Source organism: Poecilia formosa, unplaced genomic scaffold (assembly GCF_000485575.1).
Source record: "Poecilia formosa unplaced genomic scaffold, Poecilia_formosa-5.1.2 Scaffold94, whole genome shotgun sequence".
Classification (NCBI taxonomy): Eukaryota; Metazoa; Chordata; class Actinopteri; order Cyprinodontiformes; family Poeciliidae; genus Poecilia; species Poecilia formosa.
The window spans coordinates 833,862-846,733 of NW_006800033.1; the positions used below are offsets into that span (position 1 = coordinate 833,862).

At 40.4% G+C, this 12,872-nt stretch overlaps 2 protein-coding genes across 4 annotated transcripts; one reads left to right on the top strand and one right to left on the bottom strand.

Moving 5' to 3' along the window:
• Positions 1-664: 664 nt before the first annotated feature.
• Positions 665-6,361, bottom strand: p3h4 (prolyl 3-hydroxylase family member 4 (inactive)). Its single transcript, XM_007558090.2, has 7 exons — positions 5,886-6,361; positions 3,991-4,140; positions 3,733-3,904; positions 3,525-3,653; positions 3,301-3,446; positions 2,857-2,940; positions 665-1,253 (listed from the first exon to the last, which is right to left on the bottom strand). The coding sequence occupies exons 1-7, from the start codon at positions 6,333-6,335 to the stop codon at positions 1,104-1,106; spliced, it is 1,281 nt and encodes a 426-aa protein (XP_007558152.1). The 5' UTR covers positions 6,336-6,361; the 3' UTR covers positions 665-1,103.
• Positions 6,328-12,830, top strand: fkbp10a (FKBP prolyl isomerase 10a). Of its 3 annotated transcripts, none has more exons than XM_007558094.2 (10): positions 6,328-6,412; positions 9,351-9,496; positions 9,600-9,789; positions 9,875-10,026; positions 10,174-10,363; positions 10,437-10,582; positions 10,681-10,870; positions 11,089-11,231; positions 11,443-11,606; positions 11,699-12,666. In XM_007558094.2, exons 2-10 carry the CDS (start codon positions 9,409-9,411, stop codon positions 11,882-11,884), a joined length of 1,449 nt encoding a protein of 482 aa, XP_007558156.1. In that variant the 5' UTR covers positions 6,328-6,412; positions 9,351-9,408; the 3' UTR covers positions 11,885-12,666. The 3 variants fall into 3 exon arrangements, with proteins under 3 accessions (XP_007558156.1, XP_007558154.1, XP_007558155.1); XM_007558092.2 differs by lacking the exon at positions 6,328-6,412 and adding an exon at positions 8,028-8,369 and having other exon boundaries at positions 11,699-12,830; XM_007558093.2 differs by lacking the exon at positions 6,328-6,412 and adding an exon at positions 8,029-8,369 and having other exon boundaries at positions 9,875-10,020; positions 11,699-12,830.
• The last annotated feature ends 42 nt before the right edge of the window (positions 12,831-12,872 follow it).

Below are 12,872 nucleotides of genomic sequence, written 5' to 3' on the forward strand. Positions count from 1 at the left end.
AATCCAATCTCATGCTACTTCTATTCAAAGCGTACATGATTCTTCTAGGTCAGATTATGGACTGCCACGCAACGTCTTTCACAGTATCTATGCTGCTGACACATAACCTTAGTCCACTACTGTCACTGAACCAAAATATTCATCATTACTTATGGATGCCCTCTATCTCAATCTAAAAGAAAACGACAAAAGTCATTGTTTTTGCCCAAAGAAGGCACGTTGAGAAATCGGCCTTTAACTAGACCCAATCAGTCTGAGGTCATGGAGGATCAGAAGAACATAACTGTGATCTTAGACTCAAACTTCAAGATTAAAAACCAAATGCTCTATTAATAAATTAGATAATTATCACATTAAAAATGAATAAATGTCCATGTGTTTAGACAGGACATCAAATACTAATGTGTGTTTCTAATTTTAAGTAGTTTAGATTATTGTAATAATCTAAGGGTATGTCGGTGCCTAAAAAAAAATAAAATAAATCAAATTAAAAATAATTTAAAAATCAGCTGCAGGTCATTCAATATGCTGCTCAAGAGTCCTGAACTTCACCAGGAAGTTTGTATTTAAAAAAAAAAAAAAATGTGAAAATTCAAAAAATGAGAATAAGGGTTCACATTTTTGGTGTGCAAGTTTTGGCCTTCTAGAGAGACAGAAACCTAAATCGTAATTATTAAAATAATATTTTAATTGCGAGCAACATATCTTGAAAACCAAATTGTCGCTGGTGGTAATCATTCAGCATAAGAAATGTTACGAGTCACCTTGCTTATGAAAATAGCACACGGACATTCAACTTTCTTTAAATTAAAAAAAAAGAAATTAAGAAAAAAATTGCAGAAATGTCGTGAACACTTGGCAGCGCACAGGCTGACGACCGGCAAGAAAATAACGGTTTAAATAAGGCTGATATCCGTCTCTAATGTTGATCAATATGACTGGGTGGGGAAAAAAACAGGAGAAAATCTGTTTTGCCGTTTCTTCTCAACACTGTAAGAAATGTAAATGTCTGTCAGTTGAAAAGTCTTTTTTTGGTTTTTAGCCATGGGAGGTGGGATGGAGCCGGAGGAGTTAGCCCCTCTGCACACGGATAAAAACGGACATCAGTCGGCCTCCTCACCAGCGTCCCACTTAGATTTCGGTTCCTGCCACCACTCTGCCAGGAAGGACTCCTCATAGTCACCAATTCCTTCAAATTCAGCGTCAGGGTGTTCAGAGTGAGAGGTGGCCGCTTCTTCTGGACTCACCACTTCCTGGGTAATAGAAGAACAAGGCAAGTTCACATCAAGCGACATCATAACTTCTTTAGCCTCATTCTTTGTAGACACAAATAAAACATTTTCCTTCTTGGTTCCCATAAATCTTTCACACGTGCTCCCTGTAATTCAGCCCTGTCCTCCTCCCCCCTCTCGAGTCCAGGAGGTTTGCAGGACTAGGAGGAGCTGACCCGAGTTAAATTGGACGTGGCGCAGTGTGAGTGGTCGACACCTCCAAGCCACATACCGCACGCTGCTGGTGGAAAACACAACACCCCTCCTTTTCATCCTCACTTCCCTCCCTCCCCCTCCGTCTTTTAGCATTCTCAACTTGTATTGCTGTGTTAGAAGTGTCATTCCCACCGTGTCTGGTCATGCAGACAGTCCAGGTCTTATCTGCTGAGACATAATCATCTCTGGCTCAGGAAACTGCCACCAAGCCAACTCATTGTGGCTTCATAGGAATTTAGATTGTACTGCAAGACAAAATCTCAGGAATGGAAAATCTTCATGAGGTCGTCTTAGAGCCCCTACAAACTTGTCCTTGTGTCGTCTGATATATTTGAGTTTTTTGTAAATAAATAAAGATGGAAATGGACAAAAAGGCCTGTAATTACAATGCATTTTGCTAGACGATAAATTGTCCCAAAAGGTATTGCGATAAATGATAATATTGTTATTTTGAGACCATCTTAATGTAATATAACACATCCTCAAAGCTCAATAAACTTTCCATTCTAATGAACATTTAACACTGGAACTGGAAGAGATTTTAAATATCCAAAATAAATAAATAATTAAAAAAAAACAGAAACAACAAATAAAATTAATTATGAAGTCTCTGTAAACAATATTGTCCTTCCAAAAAACAAAACAAAACAAAAAGGCTAGTTGAGACTATTTGTCATCCAGTTTTTGGTAGAAAAAGAAACAAGATAACTCATGTAAATGGAAATTATTGAGCTTGTTTTATTATTTTTTTTAATGCAGTTAACTGATTTATTGCTTACTGCAACAGGACTATGGACAAGTGATGCTCTGCTTACTTTGACTGTAAGACGTTTGCCAGACCCGTCGCATCTCTTATTGTCCACCAGACTTAACAGAAGATCCTTCTCACATATTTGTCATTTTTTTGCATACCAAACCACCAGGATTGTTTATCAAAAATACAATGTCTACATGCTTAGACGTGTGATGGTAGGACAAGAAAATGTTTATTTTTTCCTGGTCTGATGGACATCATGGTGACTTGGTCACCTAAAGTTGCTATAGTTTCCAATAGTCCAGTTCGGGAAACACAAGGCAATGTCCCTCAGGAGATTCATCAATTTTTGGATTACTTGTAGTATAGAAACGCGAAGCACAACGTGCAGTCAACATCACATCTGAACATTTCTGGATCAAATCTTTGGTACACAAATGCAAGATTCAGTGGTTTCGTTTACAAACGGTGAATGAGAAACTATGTGGTTTTATTGTTATGTTTATTTCGATATTGTATGATTAATAGCAAAGTTTAGAATTATTATGAGGCTAACTTAGCATTACTTTATCATTTTTTTGCTATTATAAAACAGAAATCCCAGAGGAAACGTACCTCATCGTCTGTGTGGAGGTAGTTCAGTGCAAACTCGAGCATTTCTTTCTGTTTGATTGTCTGGTTGTAATACCTCAGGGCCTCCTGAAACGTGAAAGACAGATCAGCATTTGAGTTAGCTTAGTAAACAACAAAAGTGTTTTATAACCCAAATTTGGTCTGTGGTTTTTTTTTTTCCCCCTCTCCTGCTACAAAAGTGCCACATTTACAGTTTTACAGCTGGTACTCTGAAGCTCCTGCCAAATTTACACCACGTAAAAATGCAGAAAATACAAGTTTGTCGCGATTACGTGAGTTTCTAATTACAGCCCCTGTGACTGTGTTAACGATTACGCCAGCGCTGCTTTTTACAACGTCGCTGCCCTGCTTCGCTGGGTTTGTTTTGACCAACAGCAGATGGACCGGGAAACAGCAACGGCGGCGGTGGCGGTTTGCTTCACTCACAGGCCGCGGCTGGAAGTCCTCCTCCTTGAGCCCCCACTGCGCCCGGTAGAAACGATAATAGGCGACGTTCTGCTGCATCACCTGGTCGCTGGGGTCGAACAGCATGTAACTGGCTGCGCAGGGAGCCGCGTTCTTCACGTCGTTCACTGGAACGGACGACAAGAGCTCATGGCAGATTTGTAAAGATCAAAAGAGAGACGCCTGAATCTCAGTTTCGTTCCTACATTTATAGTATGAAAACTGAAGGTAGTGGTACATGGTGGCGACAAACTTTTCCACAAAGAACCCTCCGACGCTGGGCGTCAGCTGCTCCTCGCATCTCACTTTACATTTCAGCACATCAAGGAAGAGATCTGAGGGCAGAGGAGACGAACATACTGTTACGCATCTGCAGCGCGCTGAAATGAAGCTGCTGCCGTTCAACCCCGGTACCTGCTAGGGACGGGTAGAAGTCTTTAAACTCCAAGATTTCATAGGAGCCTTCGCAGCCTGCTGAGCAGAGGCTGTACACCTCGAAGAACTGCGTGATGGCCTGCTCCATGTTCCTGGCGCTGCTGCTGAAGTCTCCACTGTTGTAGAGCACCACGCTCTTTAGGAAAACACTCTACCAGCAGAGACACAGTGGTTATTGTTTTCGGCAGGCTTATACGTCGATCTGTGTGATTTTGTGTTTAAGGCTTTGCTACTGACTTCATACGGCTGCTCCTCGTGGTCGATGAGATATTCATCCACATCAAACAGGCTCTTGTAGTAGTTCATGTTTTTGGTCAAATAGGGCTCGTCTGGGTTCTTCTTGAGGAAGGTGTGGGTTGCAGACACAGCCTTCTCCATGTTGTTAAGCTGAGGAGGAACACAAGGCATGATCACAATTTCCACAAAACTCACACGAAGGACCTCATCCTTACTGGTCAATTGTGCAACAGGAAGAATGTCCTATTTTCCTACGTTTGCAGTGCAAATGTGGTGCTGGCAGTGAAGGACAAGCAGTGCTCAAGTGAAGATATTCTTGTAATCCATTCATTATCCATTTGACTTTGATTTAGAGTTTTTGAGGCTTAGGAACATCATCTCTCTTTACCTGCCTTTTCTATAAGTTCTTTAGAAAAGGCTTGTAGGAAATCTTTTCTTCTACTTGAGGTGGAAAAAACAATGTTCTTTCTGAACAGCCCTTTTCATACTTGAACTCATTGGAAGCCATAATGGAAACATCTTTTTTTTTTTTTTTTTAAGAAAAAGATAATTCTGTCCAGACTGATCCATGTCAAGAACAGGTTGCAATAACTCCCAAACAAACAAATTTCTCTGTTCTGGTGCATTGTGTATTGGTCTTTAAAGTTAAGATCTGAATGCTAGACAAAAACAAAGCTAATAAGAGTTTTAAAATAATTTTTAAAAAACTTAAGAAATAACTCATAAGTGATTGTGAATGCTGATTCTGTCGAGCTTTGATTGAACATAGAAATACTAGTCTTGTTATTTATTTGTATTTAAAGTGGTAGACTGCAGATACTGCCTACATACATAAAAAAGAGGGTGTTGATGTCAATCGGCTGCAGGTTGATTACAAAATATGAGTGATTCATTCATTCACCTCCTACTAGACCAGTCCACTCACACAAGTCTTGTCTAGAATTGAAACATGGACTTAGGGATCAACTCCAAAGAATGGAGTTGATCACTCAGTCCAGATCAAGCTGTGCTATAAATTATGTTTAACGGAATAATCTTATTGTGTATTTATTTTTAATCTTCACATTCTTGCTAATAGTATGTACTGAAGCTGTTGTTGTTTCTTTTTGTGTCATTAAGCTGCTTTACTTAATTAGAAGTAGCATACTGGCTGATAAAAGGTAAATCCGATTAGAGATTTTATTGGGGATTAGCATTAATCCCGAGTTATTTTAGATCAATTCCAGAATAACTGATCTAAAATTATAATGTTTGATAAAGGTCGCTTCCTGGAAAGGCATTCTTCAGGTTTTGAAAAGCTATCACTGACTTGTAAACATCAACATAATCTCATGTTATTTAACTTCACTACATATATCGGACCTAACAGAAAAAAACAAACAAAAAAAACTTTAAAAAAATATAATGCTGAAATGTGTAAAGACTTTCTGAAACTCTTCAGAAAGTCTGAATAAATATTGCATAAATTTTAACAGATTACAACAAAACATCAAAAAGTGAGAGGCACATTTCATTAAGTGGTCTAGCATGGCTAAGGCAACACTATTAAATCCCCCACAAGAGAGGAGAATGGGGGGATTGTTTTCAGGGGAACACTGGAAGAGACGTGGCACATGCTCAATTCGGTCTGCAGGAGGGCGCAACAAGGCAGCAGAGAAACTGCCCTCCTCACCTCTGACTAGAAGTTTCTTCTCACTGAGTCCATTTGGGTGTATTTACTATAGGGAGTCTGCTATTCATATTTTAGCAAAGCTACAATCATACGCCAAGACTCCAGAAGGAAAGCAAACCTGAATCACACTCTCAAAAGAAAAACAACTACCGCACAGCAAGTCAAGCGCAAAACGTCAGCATCCAGGCCACAATAGACCCAAATCAAAGCTCCCAGGTCTCACCTGATAATAAGCATACTGAATGTACCGATACGGTATCCTTTTCTCAAACGTTTCCAGTAAATCCCTCCGTGGATAGGAGAATTTAAAAACTGGGAACTCTGCCTTGCACTTTTTCAGACAGGCAGCCCTCAGCAGGATGTGGCGCACAACGCGGAGGCTGCTGTCGGGGAGCAGGGAGTCGCTGTCCCGGCTCGCGGAGCTGCAGTTTCGGCCGCAGAACGCCTCGCTGTCCCGCAGCAGCCGGTGGAGCCGCAGGCTGAGCTCCAGGTACTTGACGCTCTCCGCCCAGCTCTGCGCTGCGTACTGCTCCAGCGCGTAGTTGTACGCGGACTCCAGCGGCATCATGTCCTTCTGGGGGAAACTTTTGAAGCTGTACTTCTCATACTGAGCCTCCACCAGGAAGGGCATGAGAAGGGCCAGGCACAAGTTTCTCGGGAGCATCATCCCCATTCCCCGGCAAGAGCGGGAGTCCTCTCCGGCTTTGAATGGATCCAGGAGACTAACCCCCTTTTTCGCCTCTTAACAAGGTTTGCTCATGTCTGCCTGCACGTAGACAGTAAAATCCCTGTAGGAATAAGACACTAAAAACTTGAATCCTTAGGCAATATTTTCAAAATAAAAGTTTTTCAAACATTGTAAATCTTTGAAAAAAAATAAAGAATGTCTAGTTTATTGAATACCAACCTCGTGCTTTTTTGTTCTAGATCTAAATGTTTTAAATGGGACACATTTTCAAGCAAAAGTTATGCATCATCTTTAATTCAAGGAAACGGGTCATTTCTCGTTTAGAAATTCCAATTTCAACTCTTGGAAATTATTCTGAAGGTACAACTTCCTGCTAACGGTTAAATGGTGATAATTTTCTCTTGCTTGACAGCAAGCAAAAGTCTGGACCTCAAGGAGGAAAGCCTGTAAATACTCAGTTTTGTCACTTAGCAGGCGTCTAGCAACCCCTGGTTATTACAATATTAAACATCTTTTATTTATATTAAATATTAAAAATATTTTATTTTTCAACAACGTAATTTTACATGTTCCATTCGTAACTTATAAAATACTTATCAGCAGATTTATTTGAAAAGTTTTGAAAGTTTTTGGCCCTACTTAAAGTCTCCGTAAACTTGCAAGATTAAACATTATGAGTTTGAAAACCATTCTGCGTTTTAACAATGAGTACTTTTCAGTCTAAGCGAGAATAATCTTCTTTTGGACAATAACATTGAATTTACATTTAGTTACCCAATAAAATCAATTTTGATAGACTTTCTAAAGATTGCGGGTTTAATCCCACTGTTCTATTCGGGATTTGGCGTTTCCTGCATTAAAAACATGGGGACGGTCGGCATCGTAAACCAGCCTTTACACGTTTGCAGAATTCCATTAGAAAGTAGGAGGCGGCCCGGGATCTCCTCCTTTTCCCTCTGCGGTTCTTTGCGGCGCAGAAACTTAAGGGTGCGGTAAGTTAGACAAAAAGAGACGCAACAGAGCCGGAAATGACGACTGATTTACATCTAAGTAAAAACACAAGGTAAAAACTATTTACAGTAGCATTGCATGAGGTAAAATTGGTGTGATTTTTACTAAACTGTATTTCAAAGAAAGAAAGAAAGAAAGAAAGAAAGAAAGAAAGAAAGAAAGAAAGAAAGAAAGAAAGAAAGAAAGAAAGAAAAGTTCATCCTTTTAATTGTGGCTCTTCAGTGTTGTGCTTTGCTGATTTGTGGAAAATTTGTAAGTTAGTCACTTGCCATCCATTTTAACAAAAAAAAATACATAATTTTTAGAAATCTAATAAAATGGGGAGGAACTGGGATTTAAGTGATTTTGAGTCTGACTTGGTTGCCAATGACAGACATGCTGGTTTGTATTTCAGACACTGAGAATCTAGTTATAACTAGATTCGGTAGATTCGGTAAAAACAAACACACCAAAATAAATAAATTAATTTTGGTGTGTTTGTTTTTACCGTCTTTTAAAACAAAAGTCAGAAAATTGTCTAAAAAAGAAATCCAGTAACCAACAGTCATAATAATGCCCTTGCTGTCAGAGGAGAATATCTAAAGTGGGCTGAGGATAAATAAATGTAAATCCTGATTTAAATTAAACTTACTGTTATTTTGAAAACCCTGACCGGAAGCTGCTTTGCTTCTTCCCGCAACCTTTACACTCAAACTGCCCCGAACGTTCTGCGGCTCTTTCTCCTTTCTCCACCCCGCTTTATGAGTCGCATCACCCCGCTATCGGCTCCAGGGGATCTGTGCTCTCCTCTGCTGTTTTTGCCCTGAGGTTCCAAATGGATATAACGAAATGCTTCGGACTTCTACTTTTTGTTTTCGCTGTGGACTGCAACCCCGGCCCGTTGGCGGACATCGTTGTGGATCGCTACGAATTACCGAAAGTTTGTGCCAGAGAAGTTCAAACGGAAGATTTTATCCGATATCACTTCAACGGGACCTTCTATGAGGACGGGAAAAGGTTTGACTCCAGGTGAACTTAAAGGGAACGAAATCACGTTTACTTCGAGGCGATAATTAGAGCCAGATTTAGATGTCTGTAAAAGAGAAATGCAACAAAAAAGAAGTCAAAACATGCGAAGTTAATGACAGAGTTCAACTCTAGACAAGGTCTCAGAATGATCTTTGGCAGCTTGTAGACGTGTCAACTTTGCAATAATCATAACGAGAACCGTCCCGTTAGCTACAGAGAGGTTTGCATTCATTATTACATATTTGAGCAGACTTCTTTTTCAACGGCGATTATTCACTCTTAACTCACTTGTAACAGGAATTGCAAACGCTTGGATTTAATTTGCGTAGGTCCAAAACTACACACGCAGGCATAAAATCGTACACGCCCCCTTTATTATTGGGGCTTGCAAAAATATTGGGAAAATGCGCAGAAGCTTAATGTTGCCTCTCTTTTTTTTATTATTCCAATCTCAGTTTTGATGCGTGACATAGATCATCTATTAGAACAAACCCTTTCTTTTCAAATTTCTGTGATTTATCTGAGGCTAAACACTTTAATGATCCCACAATGCTCCAACATACCTGGAGGCATTATCACTGACTGTGGACAAATGGTACGATCTTTGTTGCTTCTCATGAAAAAATAAGAAAGCTGTTTTCTCAGTCAATTCCAGAAGGTAATGTTAACTTCCACTGTTAACATCCAACACCTATACTTTTTTCCACATTTCAGCCACCAGATGTTGATTTGAAGTTGAAGAATTGAGAGTTAACTTTCTGCCTTATATCAGATTGACTTTTGCAGTGTAGCACTATAACTGTCAGCAAAACAGCATGACACTACCGCCTGTGTGTTTGATCGTTCGTAGGGTTGAAAGCAAAACACAAACTTCTTCAAACATACTTCTTCAAAAGCTCAATCTATTTTTTGTCTCAGCACCACAAAACCTTCTCCAGAAGGCGTTGAGCAATAACAATTTTCTTTGCCCTGCCTCTGCAGCCATGAGCGAGGTAAAGCCTTCGTCAGTCAGGTGGGACTTGGTAAGCTCATCACAGGGATGGACCGAGGTCTGCAGGGCATGTGTGTCAACGAGCGCAGAAGGATCACCGTCCCGCCACACCTGGCATACGGAAGTGTTGGCACAGGTGCGGCTCAGCACCACACTGGACAACTTTTGTTGGTTTTTCTTGGGGGTTTTTTCCATTGTCTGTGTGTTGATTATGCCAATGTGTGTCGATGGGCCCACAGGTGGACTGATCCCTCCCGACGCCACTCTGGTGTACGATATCCTCCTGCTGGACATATGGAACCCTGAGGACAAGGTCCAGATCCGCACGATCAGCAAACCTGAGATCTGCAGGCGCACTACCGCAGTGTCAGATTTCATCCGTTACCACTACAACGGCACGCTGCTGACTGGTGAAGCGTTTGATTCCAGGTGAGTCAAACATCACTGTCCTTTGGACAAAAATGTTTGATCCGTGTCTCCAAAAAAATTTCAAACAATTTTTTTTTTTTTGCAGTCACTCAAGAAACACAACTTATGACACCTACTTGGGGCAGGGTGACATCATCGAAGGCATGGATGAGGGTCTTCAGGGCATGTGTGTTGGGGAGAGACGGATCATCATTGTCCCACCATTCTTGGCGTATGGCGAGACCGGCCATGGTAAAAGTTAAAAAAACTATATGAAATGACAATTCTGGCCTAAAACTATTTGCTTTTTCCAACCGTGATTTTTAATTTTTTTTGTTAGCTTGATCCACTGTGCATAATATTTTAAGTAAGTTGTTACTCCAACCATTGTTCTCCTCCCTTAAGGTACCAACATCCCCCCACAGGCGACACTTGTGTTTGAGGTGCTGTTGGTTGATGTGTTTAATCCTAAGGATGATGTGACTGCAGAGGTGAGAGAGATGCCTAAAAACTGCACACGCAGGACAGTCACTGGGGATTACATCCGCTACCACTACAACGGCACCTTCCAGGACGGCACGTTCTTCGACTCAAGGTAAACTCCAGCAGTTCTTAAAGTAAATAAAGTATCTTAACTCTAAGCCCCTCCACTACACTTCCTCTAACAGCTACCAACGAAACAGAACCTACAACACATACATCGGAATGGGATATGTGATCCACGGCATGGATAAAGCTCTGCAGGGCCTGTGCATTGGGGAGAAAAGGAGAATTACAATTCCTCCTCACATGGCTTATGGAGAAAAAGGCGCTGGTGAGTTTGACGCCTGCATTTAGGAGCTTTTAAAACAAACCGAGAGGGCGTGATAAAACCATAAGTTCTGCCTTTTTCTTTTCCCTCCGCGGTCGCAGGAAACCTCATTCCTGGCTCCGCTGTGCTGATCTTTGACGTCCACGTTATTGACTTCCACAACCCCAAAGATTCGGTCGACATCAGAGTCACCCACAAGCCTCAGGAATGTAACATGACCAGCGAAGCCGACGATTTAATTCACTATCGCTACAACTGCTCCTTGATGGATGGCACGCTTCTGTACTCCTCGTGAGCGACCCCTGCTGTTCACTCTGCAACACCACACCCTCCACCCTGGTGCATGTAAACATCGCTGGCTCCTTGTCTGACAGTTTTCACAGAGTTTTGGAGTAGACGTAACCGTTCATGCATCCGACAGGCGTATACAGCTGCATGTTTTACTGAGCTGGGATTTTTAAAAAAAATCTTCTGTTAAAAGCTAAAACGGATTATCTGTGGCTTTTCAGGGACCAGTTCGACTCGCCTTCTGTCACGACTCTAGGAGCCAGTAAGGTGATCCTGGGCCTGGAGGAAGGTTTAAAAGGCATGTGTGTGGGCGAGAGGAGAGAGGTGGTGGTCCCTCCGCACTGGGGTCATGGAGAGGAAGGAGGTGAGTTTCTGGAAATGCTTAAATAAAAAAATAATAATAATAATACATTCAATTTCACATTATTTATAAGAAATATTCACATACGTTCCTGATTAAAGTGAATTATTTCACTTTAATATGACAAAATCTGAAAAAGTTCAAGAGAATTGACTACTTTTCTGTAAATCCTTTCTCATCTCTTCTGACTGGAATTTTTTTTTATTTTTTGTAGCTGTAGGAGTTCCAGGAAGTGCAGTGCTCCTTTTTGAACTGGAGCTGGTGCAGCTGCAGAAAGGTGTGCCAGAAGGCTTCATGTTTGTCTGGCTAGGAGAAATCCCCAACCCCCTTTTCAATGCTCTCGACCTCAATGGGGACAAAGAGGTCCCTCTACAGGAGGTAAGCAGGAATGTTTGGTCAGATTTTTTTTTTTTTTTTTAGAATAATCTGTTAACAAGCAGCAAGATGCTCTCCTCTTTCCCCTCCCGCAGTTTTCAGAGTTCATCAAACTGCAAGTCAAAGAGGGCAAAGGTCGTCTTCGGCCAGGCGTCGACATCGGAGGCGTTGTTAAAGACATATTTGATAATCAGGACCAGAATAAAGATGGAAAAATTGTAGAAGATGAACTGAAAATTAAGGATGATGAGTCTGAACAAGTGAGGCGAGATGAGCTATGAGCAGCAGCGAAGGCGAGCGCACGGGAACTGGAAATGTCCGCTTCACAACGATCCGGCAAGAACTTTTCAAAAACATTAAAGGTAAATGAAGAAGTCATTGGAAACCATGTCACTTACCCTTACTCATGTGCAACTAAATGATATTATTTTCTTTTGATACATTTAAAATTGAAACCTGTATTCGCTTTTAAAAAGTCATAAAGTCCCATGAAAATCTATGTTGAAGTTAATGGTCGAAAAGGTTTATTTATGTAAAGTTCATGCTGTGCTTCTGAATTTTCTTTTGTTTTGATAGAATAACTAAGAACTACTGGTCTATTGCATTATAACCATGTAAGCAAAAAAAAATAAATTTTTGTAATAAAATTAAGTTCAGTTTCTTTCACATGTTCTGCACATAGTGACGGGTTCTTTTCTTTTCTGAGACGAGTTTATTGAAATGAAATCATGTTTAATATCAGGAAAGTGAAAAAAAACATCATTTCTTAAAAGGTCCAAACAGAAAAGATTGCTCACAAAGACTGAATAAAACAAACAAAAAAAACTTTATAGGAACCGTACACTGCAATTCAAAATGTATCACGAAACACAAACTGATGTTTTAAGATGAAATTAATTGTTGGGTGTCAGGTTGAAGGTTTATGGAGGGGTGATTTATTGTGCATAAAATGGTTACAAATCTTGTTGAACCAAATGGGGAAAATAAGGTGCCACATTTTTATTGTGCGTTTTATTTTTAAATATTAAATCCAACATTAAAACAAGAAATGCTTAAACGGAACTAAAAAAAAAACACCAATAACCTCATAAACATACATTTGACTGCCACAAACAGGTCCAGGGTGGTTCAAAACAACAGTGAGGTTTGCAACCGAATGTAAAACAACTTGGGGTCTGAGACAGACTCACTCGGGTATTCTTAGTTTTTTTTTTTGTTTTTTTTTTTGTACAGTAAAATACGCAATGCCTTGCAAAAAGAATTAATATC

Bases quoted from the DNA above. Each gene is read 5' to 3' on its own strand.
- p3h4 (XM_007558090.2), bottom strand. From the start codon at position 6,335: ATGGGGATGATGCTCCCGAGAAACTTGTGCCTGGCCCTTCTCATGCCC. The intron at 4,141-5,885 runs GTGAGACCTGGG...GTTCCTCCTCAG, and splicing joins TTCAGTATGCTTATTATCAG to CTTAACAACATGGAGAAGGC. The intron at 3,654-3,732 runs GTACCGGGGTTG...CTCTGCCCTCAG, and splicing joins CTTCTACCCGTCCCTAGCAG to ATCTCTTCCTTGATGTGCTG.
- fkbp10a (XM_007558092.2), top strand. From the start codon at position 8,176: ATGGATATAACGAAATGCTTCGGACTTCTACTTTTTGTTTTCGCTGTG. The intron at 10,027-10,173 runs GTTAAAAAAACT...TCCTCCCTTAAG, and splicing joins CGAGACCGGCCATGGTAAAA to GTACCAACATCCCCCCACAG. The intron at 10,583-10,680 runs GTGAGTTTGACG...CCGCGGTCGCAG, and splicing joins TTATGGAGAAAAAGGCGCTG to GAAACCTCATTCCTGGCTCC.